Raw genomic sequence first — 23,415 nt, 5'->3', positions numbered from 1 at the left:
AAGAGAGGCCACAAGAAAGTGTGGACATGATCAAAACACAAAGCCAGCGTGGAACAGTTGATAGGAAACCCATTCGATAAATATGAGTTATTAGCTGTAATAAAAGGCCATAACTGTGAAAGAAGCTCCCACTCAAGCACAGTGAACAACTAATAAGGCATGTTCGGTTTCTGAAGTCCTAAAAGTGTTCAGAGTTCTTTGCATAAGGCCAGATGCTCCCAAGCCGGCGGTGGGAGGAGCGTCCTTCCGGGACCCGTGGGCGGGCTCCGCCCCGGGGCGTGGTCGGCGCAGCGCGGCGCCGCACGTGTGCGAGCCTGGCGGTAGGTGGGGGACCTAGTCCTGGAGGGTCTCGGCGCGGTGCATCCTCCATCCGCGGATCGCCGCCCTCTTGCGTCCAGAACCGAGCGCTCCCGTCGCCGCTCGGCCCTCAGGCTCCGGGTAAGTGCGCGGCGTGGTGGCGCGGCCCCAGGCCTGCGGAGAGGCGCGCGGCCGGCCGTGCTCGCAGCCCGCGCCGCTCCCGGCTTCTCCGCCGCCGGCTCCGCATTCCCGGCTCCGGATCTCTGCTCCACGATCCCCGATCCAGGATCCCAGAGCTCTAATTCGCTATCTATGCTCTCCGATTCCGATTCCGATTCTTCGCCTTGATCCCTGCCGGTCGTTAGGCGGCGCCGCGTCCCCATGCCCTCTGGCCGCGGCGCTGTGGGCCAGAACCTTCTTTTCCCTCTCTTCCCTTGCCTTGCGGTCCCTCAGGCGCTCCCCAAACTCATCTCCCTCCTTGAAGAGCAAACCAACCTTTTCCCCAGTCCCGCGAATAGCCGGACCAGCCTGCACCGGTCCGGGCCTGGTGCTAGCTACTGGCTGCAGATGTTTTACGTGCTGGCCAGGCCTCGGGGGGGCCGCTGCTCTCTTTTCAACCCCGGAGAAGCTGACATCTGGGGTCTTCTCCAGCCTCTGCTTTGTGACTGTACAGCCTCCTTACCCTTAGGTCCTTCTCACCAGCCCTTCGATGAGGGGGTCGTAAAAAGTACATGGTCATTGCTGTTAATTAGTGCCTGTCAAGAAAGTAGGGATGTGAAGGTTTAGTTGAAGGCCACTTCTTAAAAAACAGAAAACAAAACAAAACCAAAAAAAAACCCTTATAAAATATAGGTGTTGTTTTGGTTTGTTCCCACTCTTAAACAACAACAAAAATCTGTGGCCATCTGTAAAATAGTATGCCCCAGTGTCAGGGCAGTGTTTTTTGTTTGTGGGTGTTTTTTTGTTTGTTTGTTTGTTTTGTTGTTGTTTGTGGGTTTTTTTTTTTTTTTTTTTTTTTTTTTGGTTTTTGGTTTTTCGAAACGAGGTTTCTCTGTGTAGCCTTGGCTGTCCTGGACTTGCTCTGGAGGCCGTTTGAACACATACCTTTTTTGAGAGAGGACTTCAGGCTGGTCTGAACTGGAGACTCCTCTTGCCTCAGCCCTTTAGTTTTGGCCTTGCAAGAGGGGACAGCCAGTGGGTTCCCCCACACGTGTCATCTGCTTCATTGCAGGAAGTCTTCTATTTTTCTCCAGTGCCAGGATATGCTCAAGACATTCAGAGTGAGTGATTCTGGTAAACTTATTAATTTTTTTTAGATTAGGATGTGGAGTGTGCTCGGCCGTCCTAGGCAGCTGCTGCCAGCCGAGGCAGGAGGATCACAAATGCAAAACCTGCCCTGGCTACATGGTGAGATCAAGGGCATTCTAAGCAACTCAGCTCCACCCTGAGTCAAAGTAAAAAAAAAAAAAAAAAAAAACAGGGCAGTGTGGCCCACTGTTAGCACACTTGCCTGTTGTGCACAGCACTGTCTCAAAAAGCAAAAGTATTTAAAGTGTCTTAGGGTCCTAGCGTGGTGACACAGGCCTTAGATCCCAGCACTTAGGAAGCAGAGGCAGGTGGACACCCAGGGCTATGTGGGGAGATCTTGTCTCAAAAAACAAAACAAAACAAAACAAAAAACAAAACCTCAAAAAAGAAGCCCTGAATGCTAGGGATTAGATTCAGATCCTCAGGTGTGCTAGGCAAGCACTTTACTGACTAAGCTATCTTCCCTTGCTGTTTTGAGTCAGGGTCTCTTGTATCCCAGGCTGGCCTTGAACTCCTGGTCCTTTGTAAATGTTTTTATTTCCTCACATGAGGGGATGAGATGAGAGCCTTACCCAAGCCTTTCTAGCTCATTCTGAACTCTCATTGGCTGGTTCAACTCAGATGTTCTGGCCCATACGCCTCTCCAGGCTGACTGATTCAAAGTGGTCTCTCTTAGCTTCTGACTGAATTGCTCTGCCTGGCCTCAAACTAACTCTAGCAATATGTCTTAATCTTCTGGCTCCTGTGTGTAGTTTGTTCTCTCTGCAACTTGCCTCTGCAAAACTGTCCTGGTAAAAACCACTCTCTCTCCCACTCTATGCTGCTTTTAAGTAGCCCCTCTTTCCTGTTCTGTTCTCATGAGAGTTGGGCATATCCTATCTCTGACTCATTCTGCCAAACCTTTCTCTGATTCGTCACTTTGTCTGCCCCTCAATTGGCCTTCACTTTGAAACATGGCTGCTTCTATAAACTAACCTTACCTTCATTATTTGGATTAAAGGTGTATTCTAAGTCCAGCCAAATCATACTGTAGTCCAGAGTGTGTCTGCATTCCAGCCGGATCACATAGACCTAGAAGGTCTTTGGGTGTGATCTCTTGCCAGAGCAGCCATGTTGCTGGATTTTTTTAAAAGATTTATTTATTTATTATGTATACAGTGTTCTTCCTGCATGTATACCTGCACACCTGAATAGGGCACCAGATCTCATTATAGATGGCTGTGAGCCACCATGTGGTTTCTGGGAATTGAACTCAGGACCTTTGGAAGAGCATGCAGTGCTCTTAACCTCTGGGCCATCTCTCCAGCCCATGTTGCTGGATTTAAATTCCTCTACACTTCCAGGTGCTGAGGTTAAGGTGTATACCATCATATCTGGCTAACTTCATAGGTACTGTAACTCATATGCCACTGTATTATTATCAGTTTTGAAAAGATAGTGCAGGTGCCTGGAATAAAATAATAATAAAGAAATGGTGGAAACACAACAGCTATCACCTAACCACACTGGTCCTCCCCGAGAAGGAACCACCTGTTGCAGTTCCTAGTCAGTTGTATCTACATATTATTCAGCGTATGTGTTTGTACTTTGTCTTATGTGTATGCGTGTGTGCCTGCTTGTCTGTGTACTGTGTGCACAGGGTACCTGCAGACACCAGGGCTGAGCGTTGGGTCCCCTGGAACTGGAGTTCCAGGCAGTGTGAGCCCACTGCATGAGGGTGCTGCCAACTGAAAGTGGGTGCCCTGAAGGGCAATAGGTGTTCTTGACTTCTGAGCCATCCATCCCGTCGCCTGCACACCTGATTCTGTTGTTTATTTGTTTTTTGGGTTTGTTTGGTTTTTTTGGTAAAGATTTATTTATTATTATGTATTCAGTGTTCTGCCTGCATGTACACTGGTAGGCCAGAAGAGGGCATCAGATCACATTGTAGATGGTTGTGAGCCACCATGTGGTTGCTTGGAAATTGAACTCAGGACATTTGGAAGAGCAATCAGCTCTCTTAACCACTGAGCCATCTCTCCAGCCTCTGTTTGGGTTTTTTATTGTTGTCGTTTTTTTAGTTTTTAAATTTTACGTGTATTGTGTATGAGAGTTTGACGTACGTGTGTGTGTGTGTGTGTGTGTGTGTGTGTACACCACATGCATGTCTGGTGTCTGCTGCAGAGGCTGGAAGAAGGCATCAGATCCCTCGAAACAAGTTAGGAGTGGTTGTGAGCCACTGTGTGGGTGGGTATTTGGAACCAAACCCAGGTCTTCTGCAACAGCAGCCAATACTCTTAACTGCTGAACCATCTTGTATCTCTAAATTACCTTTTAAAGATAAATCCCTAAAAAGGAATTTCTGGCTTAAAACTACACACACACACATATACACACACATTTTTTTGTTTGTTTTTTGAGGCAGAGTCCTTTTTTATAGCCCTGACTGGCCTGAAACTCACAAAAATCCATCTGCATCCATCTCCCAAATGCTAGGATTATAGGCATGTGCCACCACACCTGGCTATTCTTTTTTTTGTATTTTTGTTTTGTTTTTCTGTCAGAATTAAGTTTTAGTTCATGTCTGTATCATTCAGCAGTTGAACAATTTAATTCATCATTGAACTGTAACTGTATTATTTCCCAAGATTACATCCAATGCCACCAAAACTCACCCAACACTCAGAATACTCATCTTTGCGAAGGAGATGCCAGCACCTGAAGAAAAATACACCCAAGACTGACGTTAAGGTTTCATAGTTTGTTAGCTGTCTTGTATGTAGTTCCTTCCCACAGATCTAATAAATAGGACCCGTGAGTCAAGGAAACCACGTTACTCTATGAGGCGTTTCCAACGATGTGTGGCTACCAGGAAAGCCCCATCGGGATAGACCTCAAAACCTGGCTATTCTTAAGACTTCTGATATGAACTGTTACACTAGTTTTCTGTTTTTATATATTGGAGGGTAGGCCAATGTGTGAATTACTTATTTTCTCATTAAAAGTTATTATTATTATTTGGTTTTTTGAGGCAGGGTTTTATTTTTTTATTTATATGTATCGGGGTATGCCACATGTATGTGATTGCCTTAGAAGGCCGGAAGAGAGTGTCTCGTCTCCTTCAGCTGGACTCGCAGGTGGTTGGGAGCCACCTGATATGGATGAAAGGACCAAACTTGGGTTCTCTGGAAGCTCAGCAAGTGCTCTTAACCACTGAGCCATCTCTCCCCATCCCTGATGAGAATGACTGTAACAAATGCTTTTTTAAGGGCTCTGAACAAAGTTCACTGTGCTTCTGTTTGCCTAAACCCGCTTCCGTTTGGGAGACTGATAACTTTCTACTCTTTTCTCCTCTGTGAAAGGTTGTCTTAGATGTTTTCTCGGAGCCTTTAAAGATGGAAACAGCAAGCGTGTCCCTGAAACGCGGGTGCCTTGTTGTGGAAGATAATGACGGCGGGGCCCCACAGGAGCAGGCGAAGAAACAGAAGGTCTCCGAGCTTGGTCTGATCAACAGTCAGGGTGGGGTAGAGAATGACGCACTACCCCCCAGTGAGGACACGCAACCCTGCAGTGAGGATGCGCTACCCAGCCGTGAGGATGTGCTACCCAGCCGTGAGGATGCGCTACCGCGCGGTGAGGACACGATACCACACCGTGAGGATACGCTACCCTGCGGCGAGGATGAGCCGGCGCCTCCGGAAGCTGAGAGTGCCATGGACGATGGAAAGAATGAGGAGGATCAGGAGGAGGAGGAAGAGGAGGACGGCCTCTCGGAGGCGGGGGACGAGGAGGAGCCGGAGAGTTTCGCAGACATGATGAAGCATGGGCTCACAGAACTTGATGTGGGCATCACCAAGTTTGTGAGTTCTCATCAGGGCTTCTCGGGGATCTTAAAAGAAAGGTGTGTTTCATGACTGTGTTTTAGTTGTGTTAATGCTTTTCTTCAGAAAGAAATCAGCGGACCAGCCTTGCATTAAGCTTTCTATCCCCGTTTCTGTTCAACCCCCAGGATCTTGGCATGCTAGCCAAGCTCAGCTCCGGAGCTGTACAGTCCATGCCTTTCCGTTGCCTCCTCCCTTTGCTCCCTTCTACCTTTCCTTCGTCTTCCTGCCTTTCAAACAAAGACCTTTTTTTTTTTGGGTTTTTTTTTTTTGGAGACAGGGTTTCTCTGTGTAGCCTTGGCTGTCCTGGACTCGCTTTGTAGACCAGGCTGGCCTCGAACTCACAGAGATCCGCCTGCCTCTGCCTCCCGAGTGCTGGGATTAAAGGCGTGCACCACCACACCCGGCTCAAAGACCTTTTTTTGTTTGTTCGTTTGTTTTGGTTTTTTGAGACAGGGTTTCTCTGTGTAGCCTTGGCTGTTCCGGACTCACTTTGTAGACCAGGCTGGCCTCAAACCAACAGTGATCACTTGCCTCTGCCTCCTGGATGCTGGAATTAAAAGCATGTGCCACCATGCCTGGCTTGTTTGTTTTTTGAGGCAGTTTCTCACTAAATAACTGAGATTGACCCAAAAGTTGCCTTGAACACTCAATCCTTAATCTCTTGAGGGTTAGAAATTTGGGGGTGTACCTTCATCCCCAGCTTTCAGTTTAGTTTTCTTCCTTTTTATTTGTTTGTTTGTTTGTTTGTTTTCTGAAACAGGGCTTCTCTGTGTAGTCCTGGCTGTCCTGGTCCATTTAGTTTTCTAAACCTAAGGATTGTTTACATTTGTGATCAAAAAGGGACACACTGTTGGGGGTACGGCTAAGTAAGTAGGGTTTTGAAGGTGTTTACTCCGGTGGTGCTCTTTAAACCTAGGGCTGGTGCTCTTTAAAGCTAGGGCAGTGGTGGCGCACACCTTTAATCCCAGACTTGAGAGGCAGAGGGAGGCGGATCGTTGTGAATTCAAGGCCAGCCTGGTCTACAAAGGGAGTCCAGGACAGTCAAGGGTACACAGAGAAACCCTGCCTCAAAAAACCAAAAAAACAAACAAACAAAAACAGCCTAGGACCACATGCGAACCAGGCAAACCTTCTTGCTATGCTGTACCCGTAATACTTCTTTCTTTTTTTTCTTTTTTTTTTCTATTTCTCCTCTGTTTCTTTTGGGTTCTCTCTCTCTCTCTCTCTCTCTCTCTCTCTCTCTCTCTTTTTCATTCTTTCTTGACAGGGTCTTGCTTTGTAAAGCAGTTTGACCTTTTAATTCACAATCTGACTCATGATGAATTCTTAGGTTGTTTTTTTTTTTAAGATTTATTTATTTATTCATTATCTATACACTGCTCTGCCTACATGTATGCTTGCACACTAGAAGAGGGCACCAGATCTCATTATAGATGGTTGTGAGCCATCATGTGGTTGCTGGGAATTGAACTCGGGACCTTTGGAAGACCAGCCAGTGCTCTTAACCTTTGAGCCATCTCTCTAGCCCTGAATTCTTAGTTCTTATCAAAGAGAGAGCATTCCCAGAACTATTTGAGTAAACATAACTTCCCATACAGATAGCTAATGTGTGTGAGGGGATGTGCTTGTTTTGTTAAATTCTTTTAGACATGTTCAAAGTTTGCTGTTTTTTTTTTTTAATTCATCTTAATAATCTTAAGCTTTTTCATCTGAACAGACCATATTTTCAGTAGGCAGAAATTATTTGGAGCCAGAAGTTGGATATGATCCTGGTAAGCTATGTAATACTTATTTAAGGCTCCTGAGCTCCCGTAGCCACATCCAAAAGATAGATAATAGTGTCATGGTGAGAGCTGCTAAGACGATGTCCAGAGTGGAGATAGAAATAAGCTTTCATGGTAGCTTATGGCAGGCTTGCTGAATTCTGATTTAACTGTTTTTAATTATTCTTTAGTTTCAATGAACTAATTGGCTGTATTTATGACCCTAATATAGACCATAGTGTGTATGTACGTGAGAGCCAGAGGTCAACCTCAGGTGCCCCCCTCAATCACGCTCCACATGATTGAGAGCCAGAGGCCAACCTCAGGTGCCCCCCTCAATCACGCTCCACATGATTGAGAGCCAGAGGCCAACCTCAGGTGCCCCCCTCAATCACTCTCCACATGATTTTTTTTTCTAGGTTTTGTTGTTATTGTTGTTTTCTGTTTTTGAGACAGGGTTTCTCTGTGTAGCCCTGGCTCTCCTGGAACTTGCTCTGTAGACCAGACTGGCCTTGAACTCACAGAGCTCCACTTGCCTCTGCCTCCTTAGTGTTGGGATCACAGGTGTGTGCCGCCACCACCACCACCCGGCTCACGTGATTATTTTTTAAAGATTGGATTTATGGGTATGGTGTGAAGGCCTGCATGTATTTATGTCTGTACCGCATGTGTGCAGTGCCTGAGGAGGCTGGAAGGAGGGTATCAGGTCCCCTGGAACTGGACTTGCGGGCAGTTGCGGGCTGCCATGTGGTTACTGGGGACCAAACCTATGTTCTCTGTGAGTACTCTTAACCACTGAGCTCTCTTCAGTTTTTCTGTGTTGTTCTTGAGACAATCTTAAAACCAACTCATGTAGACTGGCGGGCCTGCAGGTTTCAGGGCTCCTCTTGTGTGTGTCTCCCCAACAGATTACAGGCATGCGCTACCAGGATCACCCGGCTCTTTCAAGTAAGTGCTGCCGATCAAAGTCAAGGCTTCATCCATGCTGGCTCCTCAAGCACTGTACCAACACAGCCGGAAATATCGATGAACTCTCACTTTGTATTTGTCAATATACGCTATAATAATATTTTAGAAGCTTCTAGTATAAAACTACGTGTGTTTCAGTGTTCATTAAAATAAGAGAAAATTGTTTGGTGTTACTTTATGATAAAGATTTTATTTAAATCTCGTCTTAAATGATAGTAAACTTTGTCCCAAAACTGTGTAGAAAGTAAAATATTCACTTCTTGAAAACTCTGGTTGTCTTTTCATTAGATACTCGGACTTTGTTGTTCATGAAATTGGAAAAGACGGACGGGTCAGCCATTTGGATGACTTATCTGTTCCAGTGGATGAAGAGGTAAAAATGTCTCTAGAAAAAGCCACCTTTTGTATACAGGAGCTCTTCCTCGGGAGCCTAGAAAGGCGGGTTTACTGTCCGTGTGTGACTCTTGCTTTCTTGTGGTTAAAGGACCCTCCAGAAGATGCACTCACGGTTTTGACAGCCGAGGACAGGCAGCAGTTGGAGGAGCTCCAGCTCTTCAAAAATAAAGAAACTAGTGTTGCCATCGAGGTAAGCAGTGCAGGAGGCAAGGCCCTGGGGCCTGGGTGGATGTTAACAGGAGACCACTGCAGGTTATCTGTGCTTAACAAAAGGGTGACTTGTCCTATTGACCCCAAAAGGTAGTCTACCATCAGGGTTTGTTTGTTTGTTTGTTTGTTTGTTTGAAATCAGGGCAAATAATCGATTTCAAGATTACATATATATATTTTTTTTTTTAATTTTTTTATTTTATTTTTTTTTTTTAAAGCTGGTTTGTTTTTGTTCTTACTGAAACAGGATCTCACAGTCTGGGCTGGACTTGAACTTCTATTTGTCCCCTCTCCATCTGGCAAACCCTGAGGTTGCAGTGTTTACCTGCACACCCAGCGTTTGTTGTCTGGGGCTGAGTGTCTCTCTGTAGCCCAGACTGGCCTTAAGTTTAGCCCTAACCTCCACCATACCTGGCCAGCAAGTGGTGGGGTTAAAAGGGGGAGTGACGGGGAAGCGAAGATGATGGCCCTTCCCCCAAGCTGGGTCTACTGTTGCCTGAGAAAGACAGAGCTTAGGTAGTCAATGGGATAGAAAATGGCATTATTCACTCTTTTTTCCTATGGAAATTTTATTTTCCTAGGCTAATACATTGAGGGAAAGTGATGTTACCTGGGCATGGTGCTAGGGATCAGCACCAGGGCTTTCTACATACTGATCATCCGCTGTGCTGCTGAGCCCCACCCCGACTCTGCTCACGTGGCCCAGGCTAGCTATGGGCGGCCTAGGGCGGCCATTTCCGTTCCGATCACCATACTCAGTTCACCCCAGTTTCTCCCAGCTCACCCCTACATTCGTTCCCCACCACCACTGAACGTTTAAGGTTCTTAAATAACTGGGTCTACCCACAGACAAACTCCTCTCAATACCAGGTAGAAAAGTCGTAGGAGTAGGTTGTGGTTTGTCTCTGTGTGCAGTTTGGTTTGGCTTGGTTTGGCCTGGTGTGTTTTGAGAAAGGCTCTCACTATATGGCCTCTGTTAGCCTGGGGCTCTCAATCCTCAACCTCCCCTTTGCTATGATGTGGGCATTCTCGAATCATCATGTCCTGGAGATTGAGCCTAGGGTTTGAAAATGCTAAACTGATGCCAACTTGCCTTTATCCCCAACCTTAAGAGTTGGTTATTTTTCTGGTTTGGTTTAGTTTGGGTTTTGGTGAATTATTTTACTATTTGAGACAGGTTCTTACATAGCCTGTCCTGGCTCAAACTGTGGGTAGCTAAGTAGGACTTCGAGTTCCTGACCCTCCTGCCTCTGCCCAGGCGCCGAGGTTGCAGGCTCACCCCACCACACCTGACTACTGTATCTGTTTCTCTATTTGGGTGTGTGTGGGGGTAAACATAGATGCCCAAGTGCATAGGTGCATTTGGAGGCCAGAGGAGAGCCTTGGGTGCCATTGCTCGGGAGCCACCCAGCTTGAGTTCTGAGACTGTCTCACTTGGCCTAGACCTCACCCAGTTAGCCCCAGCTAGCTGGCAGGTTTAGCCCCAGGGAGTGAGCTGCCTCTCTTTGCCTCCCCAGTGCTGGCATTGGAAGTGCAGATCACCGCGTCCAGCTTTTTTGTGTAGGTTCTGGAACTCCAGCTAAGGACTGTGATTGCTTGGCAAGCCCTGCACTGACTTAAGTTATTTCCTCTGCCACTCAGGTTCTAACCTCTGCACGGTTTCATTGCCACCAAACATAAGCAAACCCTCTTCGTTATGTGCCCTCTGTCTTCTACGGCTGATGTGGTTTTTGTCCTGTTAGTCTTTTCAAAGTTGTTTCTTAAGTTGCATTCTATAACTTTTTTATATCCCCATCAAAAATTGATGCTTTTCCCTGTAAAAAGGACACCAGGCTTTGCAGAATTCTCTCCAGATTTCCTCACAGCACAGAGCCAAGATCTGCAATTGCTGAAAGCACTAAGTTGGAATAACACGCTGTACGTAAAAACATCTATTTAGACTGACAATTTAGCAGGTTCTAGCAAGGCATGGTGGCTCACATCTCCCAGCACCTAAGCAATCACAAGTTCAAGGCTAGCTGGGCTACATACATAAAACATTCCAGGATAGGGTGAGATGGTTACCAGGGCAACAAAACTAGGGCTGCAGAGATGGTTCAGCAGTTAAGAGCACTGGCAGGCAGGAAGTCTGGTACTGGCATCATGAGAGCTGGAGAATTGGTCCTGCTTCTTGCCAGCTCTGGCACTGGGTAAGGTAGCAGTGCTGCAGAACTTGCCCTGGTGATGCCGGTGCAGGAGAAGCTGTGGTGCTGATCAGCTCAGCTTCCACCCAGGCCCAGATCCAGGGCTGTGAGTTGGCCCACGCCAACATCTACCCCATCTATGAACTGCCAGCACATGTGAGGGGCCAGTGCTGCAGACCCAAAGCTGCAGGGTCTCCATGACACAGGGCAACAACAGGGTAGCCTAGAGGAGATTCATTGAGGACCCAGTATTGATGGTGTAGCAGAAGCCAGAAGCCTGGGACCAGACCAGTACTCATGGCAGTGAACATTTGCAAGTAAAGGTTTATGGGCAAAAGGACATACTATGGGGCACACTGTGACACACTGCAGCTTCCATGACAAATTTTTTAAATTTGGTTTTTTTGTTGTTTTGTTGTTTATTTTTTATTTTCTTTGAGGGTTACAGGTTGCAAGGGCAGAGGACGTATACAAAGGGACAAGGAGCTAAGAGGGATTAGGGGACATGATGTGAAATTTACAAAAATATACCGATAAAAATATTTAAAAAAAAAATAGAGTACAGGTTTTCCTATGTGTATAATGCAGTGTTGTGTCTTACCCCCGTGTATATTTCCCACATGTGACAAAACTAACTCTTGCCGTGCAGTGGTGGCGCACACCTTTAATCCCAGCACTTGGGAGGTAGAGGCAAGTGGATCTCTTGTGAGCTCAAGGCCAGCCTGGTCTACAAAGCAAGTTCAAGATGGCCAGGGCTACACAGAGAAACCCTGTCTCCAAAAACAAAATTAAACAGACAAAACTAACTCTTATGCTGAAGTTATATTGTCTTCTGACAGTCTTAACTTTCTTTTTTTAATTTTATGTTTATGGGTGTTTTGCGTGCATGCTATAGGGGGTGTCTAGTCTCCTGGGACGGGAGTTATAGGTAGTTATGAGCTGCTGTGTGGGTGCTGGGACAAGGCAGGCAGTGCTCTTACTTGTTGGGCTCCTTCTACAGACCCCAATTTTCACTTTCAAGCAGCATAAATTAAGGGCAAGTTATCTCATCTGTTAAATGAAGAGGAAATACATTTTTTTGTTGTTGTTATTTTCATTTAGTGGTGTTGGTTTGGTTTTAAATATTTGTTTATTTTATGTGTATGAGTGGTTTGCCTGTATGTATGTGCCACGTGCATGCCTGGTGTCCAAGGAGATCAGAAAAGTGTCAGGTTTCCCTGGAACTAGAGTTATGCATCGTTATAAGCTGCCACTGATGCTGGGAGCCAGCCCAGGTCCTCTGCAAGAGCAGCAAGTGCTCTTAACTGCTGAGCCATCTCTGTGCATGAAGTCAGAGGGAAATCTGCATGGCTGTTGCCTCTACCCATTGAACCATCCTGCCAGCCCCACCATCAGCATTTTTAAGAGATTAGATGTGCATTGAATATAGATAGCATCAGTGCATTTGGGGAAGTCTTTTTTTCTTTCAAATATGGCATATCCAGCCTTTTGTGCTATTGAGTAGGGGTAAAATCTGTTTCTAAGTGAGAAACAGCTGTTTTCTTTATGTTAATTCTTTTTGTCAGCATCTTGCCCTGGGACTTCCTGTGCCGTCTGTCTACCAGAGGTACAGAAGTCAGCTTCTGTGGGCGATCACAGGCCTGAGGGCTCCGTTTCCCTGCCCTTGGGTTCCGCAGCATCAGGCAGCTGGAAAATGTTCTCTGAAGTAATAGCCCCGCGCTTTGGTTGACTTTTGCGCAGTTGATGAAATGAGCCCCCCCCCCCCCCCCCCCCCCCCCCCCGTCTCTGCCAGTTCACTGTTATTTTCCTATTTAGTGCTTGTTAGAGTAAGAGCTGTCTCCTTTTTTCTCTAGGTCATTGAGAACACCAAAGAGAAACGAACCATCATCCACCAAGCTGTTAAATCTCTCTTCCCAGGATTGGAGACAAAAACAGAGGATAGAGAAGGCAAGAAATACATCGTAGCCTACCATGCAGCCGGCAAAAAGGCTCTGGCAAGTAAGTGTGTCAGTGGCCTGCTTTCTCCTACCAGGCGAGCAGGAGGGACGGACCCCCACCCTTGCCTTGCTTCTTCACGTCCATGAGCTGCCTTGCTTGCCTTTGTACAGAGAGGGGCATGTAGGTCATGTCACACCTTTAGGGGTCAAAAGTCAAAAGGTCATTTCAGATGCAGAGCAGTCTTGCATTCAGCCTCATATGTGAGTGAAGATTTTAAAAAATTACAGTGGTGCCTGAGAGCTAGTGTTCTCGGAAAAGGAGAATGGGCTGAGTGCCGATTCAAGAAGAAAATTGAAGGATTACTGCTCATTGTGTGGATGTGTGTGTGTTTTTAAAAAGATTTATTTATTTGTTATGTATACAGTGCTCTGCCTGCATGTACACCTGTGCGCCAGAAAAAGGCACCAGATCTCATCATAGATGGTTGTAAGCCACCCTGTGGTTGCTGGGAATTGAACTCAGGACATTTGGAAGAGCAGCCAGTGCTCTTAACCTCTGAGCCATCTCTCCAGCCCCTCCTTGTGTGTTCTTAAAGGAGTAAGGAACCTTCCTCCTTGTGTGTTCTTAAAGGAGTAAGGAACCTTCCAGATGAACACAGACACTGGCCTCCCCTCCTAAGGGCATGTTTCCTGTTCTGCTTCCCAAGTGTGGATACCCTCTCTCACACACATAAAACATGGTGTTCACCCTTCATCTGAGTCCGTCTCCTGTTGTTCATTGTTCTGTCAAGGTGACTGTATTGTCAGTCACTTTGATGTTTATGCTCTCGTGTGTTCTCTATAGCCATGAGACATCCTATTTACCTATGACTCTAAGATATTTCTATATTATTCTATATATCGAAATTAAATAGATATCCTATATATCTATATTAAAATTGATTATTTCTTGTTTTTCCCATCAAATCAAAATATAAAATTTTTATTTAAAATTATAATGGAAGACTGTTATCTCTTCATTCTCTTCCTGCACCAGTGTCTGGTGCTACATGCCTCAAGTTCGCCCCTATTAGCCGTCAGTTATTTCAAAGTACGTGCCACAGGAACCCCACAAGATGATGTCATAAGAGACTTGAACCCATTAGGGTCCTGTCAACATCCCGTAAATGATTTTTAGAGGTAATACTCCGCTGTTAGTATGATGCTCTGGTGACATGAAAAAGGCCTTAAGTGAAAACGCCGGACTGACTGAATGAGAACAACCAAACACAAGTGAGAAGCTTTGAGTTAGTTGTTGGGGAGGAAAGGGAGAGGCCGGGCGTGGTGTCGCGTGCCTGTGGTGGGAGGCTGAGGCAGGAGGATCTGCCTGTTGCTGTTTGAGTCGATAATGTCTAAGTCACAGTGTAACGTAGTGGTGTCTCTGTCAGTCAAGGTTGTGTAGGAGTTAGTGCTGAGAGAAGTGTGTTCCTGTATTTTCAGTTCTCCCAGGGGCAGTATGTCACTGCTCCAGGTGGAGATAACAGAAGGTGACTTATCACGTACAGCTTTGGACATATTGGCTCTTAGTTCTCTCACGGATGCATTTGCAGAGGCTGCGATTGATCAGCATTTGGTCAGCAACCACTCTGCAGAGAGGACGGCCAGGTCTTACTCTGCTAGTGTGGTCAGAAAGGTGCTGATTACAAAAGGCGTTTTTGACAGGTTGCCTCTTTAAAATAACCTTCATTTCTTTTCCTTTTTGGTTTTTGGCTGTCCTGCACTCACTCTGTGAACTAGGCTGGCCTCGAACTCACAGAGATCTGCTTGCCTCTGCCTCCCAAGTGCTGAGACTACAGGTGTGGGCCACCTCGCCAGACTGAGCTTCATTTCCTAGGAGATGCTCTATTGTGTCCAAGGAGGGAGTTGGTAGCCTAAGACATCTTTTGTAGTTTATCCCCTCTTTTCCTTTAAACAATAAGCTGGCTTTTCTGCGCTTGTGTCATAGCCACCTTTTTTGTTTGTTTTTGAGCCAGAGTCTTACCATGTAATCCTGCTGGCTTTGAACTCACTATGTAAATCTGTCTGGTCTCAAACTCAGAGATGCACTTGTCTCTGCCTACCAAGTGCTATAATTAAAGGCCTGTGACATCGCGCACACGTGCTTGTGCGTGTGCGTGCATACATACGTGCGAGTGTGATTTCATAAATACATTCTGTGACATGAAGCATCCCTCCCCATTTGAGTAACAAAATATTTGACTTTTCATAGAAGCAGACTGAGACCGACATTTGCCCAGACACCTGAACCTCTTGGCCATTTAGTCAAAGTTGGGCTAACTCTGTCTTCTGAGTTCTCTTCCACCTCATCCCAAGGCTGTTCCCTGCCTGAGACAGACACTGGGGAGGCCGCGTTCAGCCTTTCCTCCTCCAGTTCTCCTGCCTCAAGATGAGGGAGGCCTAAAGTAAAAGTCACCAGGAAGTCAGAGGGAGCAAGAATCTATCGGTCTCATTCATGGCCCTAAAATGGAGGCCAGTGCTGATAACAGTGTGTCCTCCCAGGCCCTTTATGTGTTGAAGCTCATCCACTGCCAAGCCCTGGTATAATTTGTGGCTTATATATTTTTATTTGTTTATTTTGGGGTGTCATGTAGTCCAGGTTGTGTAGTGACCTTGGATTCCTGGTTCTTGCACCTCTCGGGTGCTGGGGTTATAGTTGTCCACCACACACCCAACTTAGGTTTATAATATGGTTTCTTAGTTTTTCGAGACAGGGTTTCTCTGTGTAGCTCTGGCTATTCTGGAACTCACTCTGTAGACCAGGCTAGCGCTGAATTCAGAGATCTGCCTGTCTCTGCCTCCCAAGTTCTGGGATTAAAGGTATGTGCTGCTACCACCACCCAACCAAGATTTACAATATTCTTAAACTTTCCCCAAATAGAATTGTGCATTCTGTATATATCCTAGGTGTAACAGACAGATATGCTTCTATAGATAGATAAGGTAAAATAGTTAGAGAAGGTCTTCAGAAACCCCAGAGACATATAGAATTTGGCATTTAAAGATGTTTTTACTATTTTAAAGATTCATTGACAATAAGATAGGCTAACACCCAGCCTACCTCAAAAAGGATGACGAGCATCAAAGAACCTCCTTATGGAGATGGCTTTAAATGCGGCAAACCAGGCCAGGCGTAGTGGTACACACCTTTAATCCTAGCACCTGGGAGGCAGAGGGAGGCAGGCGGATCGCAGTGAGTTTGAGGCCAGCCTGGTCTACAAAGTGAGTTCAGGACAGCAAAGTCTATATAGAGAAACCCTGTCTCAAAAAACTAGAAAACAAACAAACAAACCCAAATGTGGCAAGCCACATTTGGGCAAAATATCCTTGTTCTGCCTAAAAATGGGCAAGCTTGGATGCAGGCAGAGTCAACGGCCAAACTCTGTCTAGACAGGGTAAGAAAGTCTTCAATAGTTCCTACCTCACAAATATGTCTGTCAGATATACTGGGACAGAAAGCTGAAGATGATGCTCTAATGTTATAGAGAGTTTTGGGTGACTGTACAGGCAGCAAACTGCCTCTGTCATTTTTTTCACTTTGGAAGCTGCTAACCTGCCCTTCCTATTTACTCAGAGAGTTGATTTTATTCCTTCTCAAGTTTCTGATGGAGTTGAAGGCCAGATAGTTTAGTTTTACAATTAAGCTTAGTTGTTTAGGGGTTAAGATGTTTTTGGGTCTAGATAGATGTTTTAAGTTGATAGAGATGAGATATGATAGATATTGATTTACATTCAGAATTTTAGACTCACCAAGATAGGAAAGATGTTTTCCTCAAGGTTGCCAAATACAAATAGCTAAAATACTATGAATGTAACATTTATTTAATTCCTGATATTTTGTGCTTCTTCTTGCTGTAGGTAGTTTATTTTATATGTATATAATAATATAAATGTGTGTGTGTGTGTATGTGTAATATTTTTTAAAAATTGTGCATTCTAAATCATAGTGCCTAGGATCAGAAATGACAAGCTGTTAGATGTTAGGTATTTTGTGTTAACCTAGCCTGAAAAAGGCACATTGCTTTACCTATTCAAACATGGTAAATTTTATGTATATATCATAACATTACACAAATAAGCAATAGATTGATATTTTGAGATTATATGTATCCCAACTGCTTTCAAGAGCTTGTTTTTCACCATAAACTCTAGCAAAGGGATCTGGGGCTGGCCGTGAAGCATGCTTGCATCATCTCAGCACTCAGGAGGCCAAGGAGTCGAGTTCATGGCTAACCTGAGCTGCATAGTCCGGAAGGGCTACTGCCTCCAGCTGCTCTGTACTTTCTGAAATAAATGGTTCCCAGGCAGGGTCTCTGGACTTAGGCCTAAGGAGGAAGAGGCACAGACTCCGTGGAAAGAAAGAACCCCAGGGACCACAGTAGAAAGTGCTCAAGGTTTGGCGAGATAGGGACTTGAAAACCTGCCAGTCAGGAAGCAACACAATAAATCGCTGATGTCTGTTTGCTCCAGGAGTTTGTGTTGGAATGCTGAGACTGGAAACGAGTCTGCACAGTAGGCCGGGACAGAAGGCGGTACGCAGAGAGTGCTATTTAAGTAAAGCAGTAAAGCACAGGGTAGGGGGAAGAAGACATGAACTCGACTTTGAAGCTAGTAGGGCCATGAATGTACCTATGTATAAAGTGAGAGGCCCAGAGGAAGGGGAAGGCAGTAAAGACAGTGGATGGAGCAGGAGATGGAGACAGCTAAAGGTTGGTATATGGGGTGCGTTGATGAAGGCGACCGTGAATAAGCAGAAAATGTTGTACGTGCTGCCCCCTCGTGTCATTTTCCTCAGGCTACCAACATCTTTCCTTCCTTCCTCACGGGACCTCTGGGCATGGTTTCCCTTGTTAGCTGGCTTCTTCCTGTGTAGGTCGGACAGTGATGTCATACCTTCTAAAGGTAGAAGCAGCCTTCTGGACAGAGGAAGTGCATTGCCAGCCTTAGAATTCATTGCAAATGCCTTATAAATTGGAGTGCCTCAAAAGTGTGGAAGGCGTCTTACCCTCGCTCAAATTGCAAGATTAAGTGTACCTTACTTAGTGTTCTCAGGGACTAGTGTTTATGTAGAGTCCAAGATGGATTTGTTTGTTTATTCAGAATATTCCCAGTGCAAATCTCTCTCTCTTCTGTATAGTGAGTATTCCTAGAAGAGGAATATTTGCATTGGTAGTCACAGAAGTCCTTGAATTCATGCGCTGTGCTTGGATTTGCTAATAAAGGTGCGTGCTTGTGAGGCAAGCTCACTGGTGGTCCTGGTTTCTGTCAAGGGAGGGTACCACCTAGGTTTTCAGTCTTGTGGCTGCATTTAGTTCTTGCATTGAACTGCCTGTGACTGTGCTAAAGGCCAGTAGTTTAACAGTGTAGTAATCAGCTTCTGTTGTACTTGGTTATTTTTATTTTAGCTTCTTCTTATGTACCTTGTCAACGGTGTGCCCACATAGAGGACGTAGCTCTGAGTATCCATCGGCCACCTTCACAATGAACAGCATTCTCTTGTTTCTGTTTAGCCCGTTGCACACACTGTGCACACTTGTGTTTTCTTTTGGGGGCATTTTCAAGTAAATTAATAGGACTTGTCATTTTATTCCTAAATTCTTCAGTATATATTTGCCAAATGAGGACTAAACTCCCAAACCATTATCACATCCAGTAAGATGAAAATGACTTCCTAAAATCCACCACCCCACACATGAGTTTTTCCCTGAGTTTGTTCAGAGCTCAGGTTGTTCAGATGACCTTAAAAAGCAAGACCATTACATTGTATGTCCCATAAATCATCTCTTAATTTTTTAAATCTATAACTTGATGAATATAGAAAGCTAATATTCACAGTACTCAGTTTTAAATATTTTTACATCTCAATGCAGGAAACTACAAAACACACACACACACACACACACACACACACACACACACACACACGGCAAAGCAGTAGCTGCATCCTCATCACCACAATAGGATACTCACAGCACTTTGGATATGTCTTACCATAGTCACAAAACACATCTGTCAAAAGAGAGGCATTCCATATCTGGTCTGGAGAGTTTGCTGTATCAGACAGGACAGCTTGGAGGACGGACAGACAGACGGACTGACAGGCCCACTGTGAAGAGATTGAGACAGGACGGCTGTGCCCAGAGGGGAGTTTCCTATTTGTTCACTGTTTGCCTCCACACCATTCCATCGCTGCCGTCTGCATGGCTGTGGGTGCATTTGAAGCCTGCGGTGCGCCTTACCATGCGGTCATGTGCATGCTCACCCATAAAGCGCGCTAACGGAACGTCAATTAAACGTTACTCTCTTGTGCTCTTTATGCTGTGCATTCGGACAGAGGTCAGAACTGCAGCAGGTAAGAGTGCTTGGCGTTGCACGTAGTCAGGATGAAATGCCAATGTTGTCGTAAGTGCTGGGGTACAGACAGCCTTGATTGAGGGTAGTGAGCTGGAAGAAAAGATGGAAAGGCTACTCCTATTAACAAAGCCCTAAGGAAAATTGTGCGAGTTTCACTCCAGGAGCAAAAGAGGTACTTGTAATATTTTTCTATGCACAAGTGTACAGAATATTTCTGTACCCGACTCGTGTTCGTCAAGAAGGAAGTGGATTTTCCTGGCGGTTTTCTGAGGTGGGTCGCTGCTTGTTTCCCCGGCTGATGGATCTTTACGTTGTAGGTGAGATCACTAACCTGTTGTCAAGAACTGCTTTGACAACGCCAGGTGTTCACTCAGCTTCAAACCCAGGATTATCTAAGTTTGTGTGAAAAAGACTTTCTTCAGGACAAAGACAAAGGAAAATTTTCCAAACAAAAAGAGTCTTTCTAGTTGATTGTGCAAAATACGTTTCTAGAATTTTTCTTTCACAGGGTTTTTGTGTCGGTGATTTTTCTTTCATGGAGTTTTTGTGTCAGTGAAACTGGGTATGCCCCTCAGCAAACAGACCACCTCTGAATGTTTGCAGTGTCTACAAATTGTAGCTGTGGCTTATTTTTCTCAGAGCCCCGATTATTTTTTTTTACTCTGAACTGTTTACATCTAAATCTTGCATTGTTTAAAATGTGTTTCTAGACTGTAGTATGTTTGAAATAATGGGCCTAAAAGAACGGTTTGACAGTCAGGTTTTCCTGGGCCATTAGCTGTTTATCTATGTACAGATATCTATAGAGCATTTGTGTATATTAACTCAACTTTTATGGTGGAAATGGCCTTTGGAAAATGTACAGAGTCCCCAGGACAAGTCTTCACACACCCTGTTTCCATCTGTGCTACCATGTGTGAACACCGGCCGTGAAGCAGGAATGTTTATAGTAAGCAGGCTGTCCTCTTGAAGGCTGGTCCTGATGTGAGCCGAGGCACCACTGCCTCCTTGTATCTGCCAAGAGAAGATAGCTGCTTATTCCTGCTTATTTTCCACACCACTTATACTTCGCTTTTGAATTTAAGTGTAGACAGTGTTTAAGTGCCCAGTTACAGCAAGCTTAATATGTATGGTTCATATAACTATAATAACCATTTATGCTTTCTGTTAGGCTGCATCTGATTGGCTACTGAAAAGTTCTGTACACCCCCCCAAATGAGCTCCATAAAGTCTCATTAAAGAAAAAAAATTTTAATTTTTATTATAGTATATATGACATTTAAATTTTTTGTTTTTAAGATCCAAGAAAACATTCTTGGCCAAAATCTCGGGGAAGTTACTGCCACTTTGTCCTATACAAGGAGAACAAAGACACCATGGATGCCATCAATGTCCTGTCCAAATATTTACGGTTAGTGTCTTGTTACTGTTTTTACATGAAATTAGTAAAGTAGGAATGTGGTCTCTTTTTCCGTGGGAGGTGGGGGGTGTGGGGGGGAAGAGAAGGAATCAGAGACCAGTGAGTAGAGCAAGACCTTTTAAATTCCTATGCCAATAATATAAGATGAAAGGTCTGGAAGCAAATAATTCACATACAATTAAGAGCAGAACAATGCCAGGCAAGGTGGTGCACGCCTTTAATCCCAGCACATGGGAGGCAGAGGCAGGCAGATCTCTGTGAGTTCAAAGCCAGCCTGGTCTACAGAATGAGTCCAAGACAGCCAAGGCTATACAGAGAAGCCCTGTCCCGAAGGGAAAAAAAAATCACGTTACTGTAACTTCTTGAAAACTGAAGATGTAGAATTTCAGAGTGCTGTGTTTATACCTCTAGACTAGATTCCCCCTTTACTGCCACAGTTCTGTGTAACAGATTATATCAGACTGTGAAAGTGGGCAGCTTGTGGTTTCTTTTCTGGTTAGCCAGGTGACAGGCCCAGGCTGAGGCTCTGCATCAAGCCCTGCTAAGAAGGTGGCTTGTTGCTGTTTTCCTTGCATGTTCATTTATATTTCCCTCAATAAACTCTTCACTGAAGTTTCTCCTTAGTCTCTTACTATGTTAGTATATCTGTGTTTTTGAAACTTAAGCTATTAGAAATGTGCTTTAGTTAAGGTGTGTGACTTCAGAATGCTTTCTTTGTCTCCCCAGAGTAAAACCAAACATATTTTCCTACATGGGAACCAAAGACAAAAGGGCCATCACAGTCCAGGAGATTGCTGTTCTCAAGTAAGTAGAGACCCTGCCCTCCCCTTGGGGGCCTCGGCTCTGCTCTGTGAAATTTGCCTTATTTAAAAAAAAATTAGGCTCTTTTATTGTGTGTGTTTGTTTATGTGTATGTATTACATATGTACGCGCATACCATGGCACATCTGTGGACGTCAAAGGACACTGGAGGGACTCCCTTCTCCTGTGCTGTCGGGTCGGCATGTTGGCAGCAGATGCCTCTGCCTGCTGAGCATAGCTTCTGCTTTTCTGTAAATATCATTTTCCTACTTCATTTATTTTACCCTAAATCTCTTTCCTAATCTATCAAATATGTTTCTTTCTTTTTCTTTTCTTTTCTTTTTTTTTTTTTTCTTTTGAGTAATTTTTAAAAGCTGTTTGTGATGGAGCAGAAAGAGGAAGTGCACCTTTCTTCTGTTTCTTAAATATCAATATGTGTTCTGTGATATTCACTTACAGGGAATAAGATCTTCTGTCTGTAACAAACATACCGGTGAGAAAGGTGGTTTCTGCTTTTGAAGCAGATCTAGAAAAGGACAGACAGTTACACTGTGCCCTGCTGGAGCGGGCTGAGCTAGGGATGTGCTGTAGTCTGTCTGACTGCAAGCCTGGGACTTACCATGACCGTCAGTCAGGGAGCGTTTACACAGATAATGAGGGGGTGTCCAGGTTTTAGTTTAGACGAGGGCTTCTCACCTCCACACTAAGTGCTTTCCAACTGGGACAGTCTCTGTTGTGCGAACTGGTTCTGCTCGTTGTGAGGTATCTAGCAGCCTCCCTGATCTCTGTCCTTCCCATATGGCAAGCACATAACAAACAAGTCCCTGCTCCTCATACAGCTGTGAAAAGAAACAGATGTGGGCTGGAGAGATGGCTCAGTGGTTACAAGCACCGCCTGTTCTTCCAAAGGTCCTGAGTTCAATTCTCGGCAACCACATGGTGGCTCACAACCATCAATTATGTAACCTGATACCCTCTTCTGGCCTGCGGGTGTACAAGCAGACAACACTGTATACATAATAATAAATAAATCTTTTTTTAAAAAAAAAAGAAAGAAAAGAAAAGAAACATACTTGTCAGATACACAGGAGGGGCGGGGCAGTATTGCTGCTGGTTGAGAACTCGTGGTCTTGGTAGAAGGATGCGATGTTTCTCGGGACCCGGGAGGCCTTAGGGTTGGTATCTCCAAACCAATAAGACATTACAATATTAGAAAGACTTGTGGAGCACCACACATACACTGCCTGGTAAGTAGTTTTTTGGGCACATAGCAAGAGGTAAAACTTTCTGTGAGCTCGCCTCAGCAGCCTTTATGCTAAAATTGGAACCGTGCCGAGGAGACAGCATGCATCCATGTAGGAAAGACACAGACTTCTGGGGCGTTTGCTACGTTTTAGGTAAATGGATGCTGCAGAAGAGCATTAGGTCAAGTGAAGTCACCACGACTCGGGGAGAAATGACTATATCCCCCTTTCCTGTATGTGGATCTTTGGTTTTAAGTGTGCTGGGGGGGAGGGGCCTGGCATGAGAAGGGGAGGAAGGGATCTCAAGAGGGAAGGCAGGGGTGGGGGGGGGCGCGGGTAGAGAATATAGGAAGATGTATGGCAAAGACAGGTGGAGGTTGTTTTTGAGGAAGTTTGAAAGAGTTGGGCACACAGGAAGGTGGAAAGGATGAGTGAGAACAAAATAAAATGACACGTATGTATGAAAACGACACAGGAGACCCATGTACTGTGTATGCTAAACTAAAAAGAGGGGAAGGCGAGAACACAGTGAAAGTAGAATCAAGACTGTTAAGGAAGGGGCTGGAGAGATGGCTCAGAGGTTAAGAGCACTGACTGCTCTTCCAAAGGTCATGAGTTCAATTCCCAGCAACCA

General features: G+C 45.1%; 1 protein-coding gene across 2 annotated transcripts in view; it reads left to right on the top strand.

Annotated features, from left to right (window-relative positions):
* The first annotated feature begins 278 nt into the window (after window positions 1–278).
* Window positions 279–23,415, top strand: part of PUS7 (pseudouridine synthase 7) — a 43,920-nt gene continuing 20,783 nt past the window's right edge. The window contains exons 1-7 of one of the 2 annotated variants that reach the window (XM_084787584.1): window positions 279–438; window positions 4,947–5,485; window positions 8,489–8,573; window positions 8,685–8,786; window positions 12,843–12,987; window positions 20,616–20,727; window positions 21,463–21,540. In XM_084787584.1, the coding sequence (XP_084643710.1) occupies window positions 4,980–5,485; window positions 8,489–8,573; window positions 8,685–8,786; window positions 12,843–12,987; window positions 20,616–20,727; window positions 21,463–21,540 (1,028 nt within the window). In that variant the 5' untranslated portion in view covers window positions 279–438; window positions 4,947–4,979. Of the gene's footprint in view, window positions 439–4,315; window positions 4,336–4,946; window positions 5,486–8,488; window positions 8,574–8,684; window positions 8,787–12,842; window positions 12,988–20,615; window positions 20,728–21,462; window positions 21,541–23,415 lie in introns of those variants that run through there. The other variant, XM_084787583.1, reaches the window with a different exon arrangement.

Source organism: Acomys minous, assembly GCF_964271855.1.
Source record: "Acomys minous genome assembly, chromosome: 6".
In the NCBI taxonomy this organism is placed as follows: domain Eukaryota; kingdom Metazoa; phylum Chordata; class Mammalia; order Rodentia; family Muridae; genus Acomys; species Acomys minous.
Note: the sequence above shows the minus strand (reverse complement) of the source record. Positions and strands in the feature narration are given on the sequence as shown.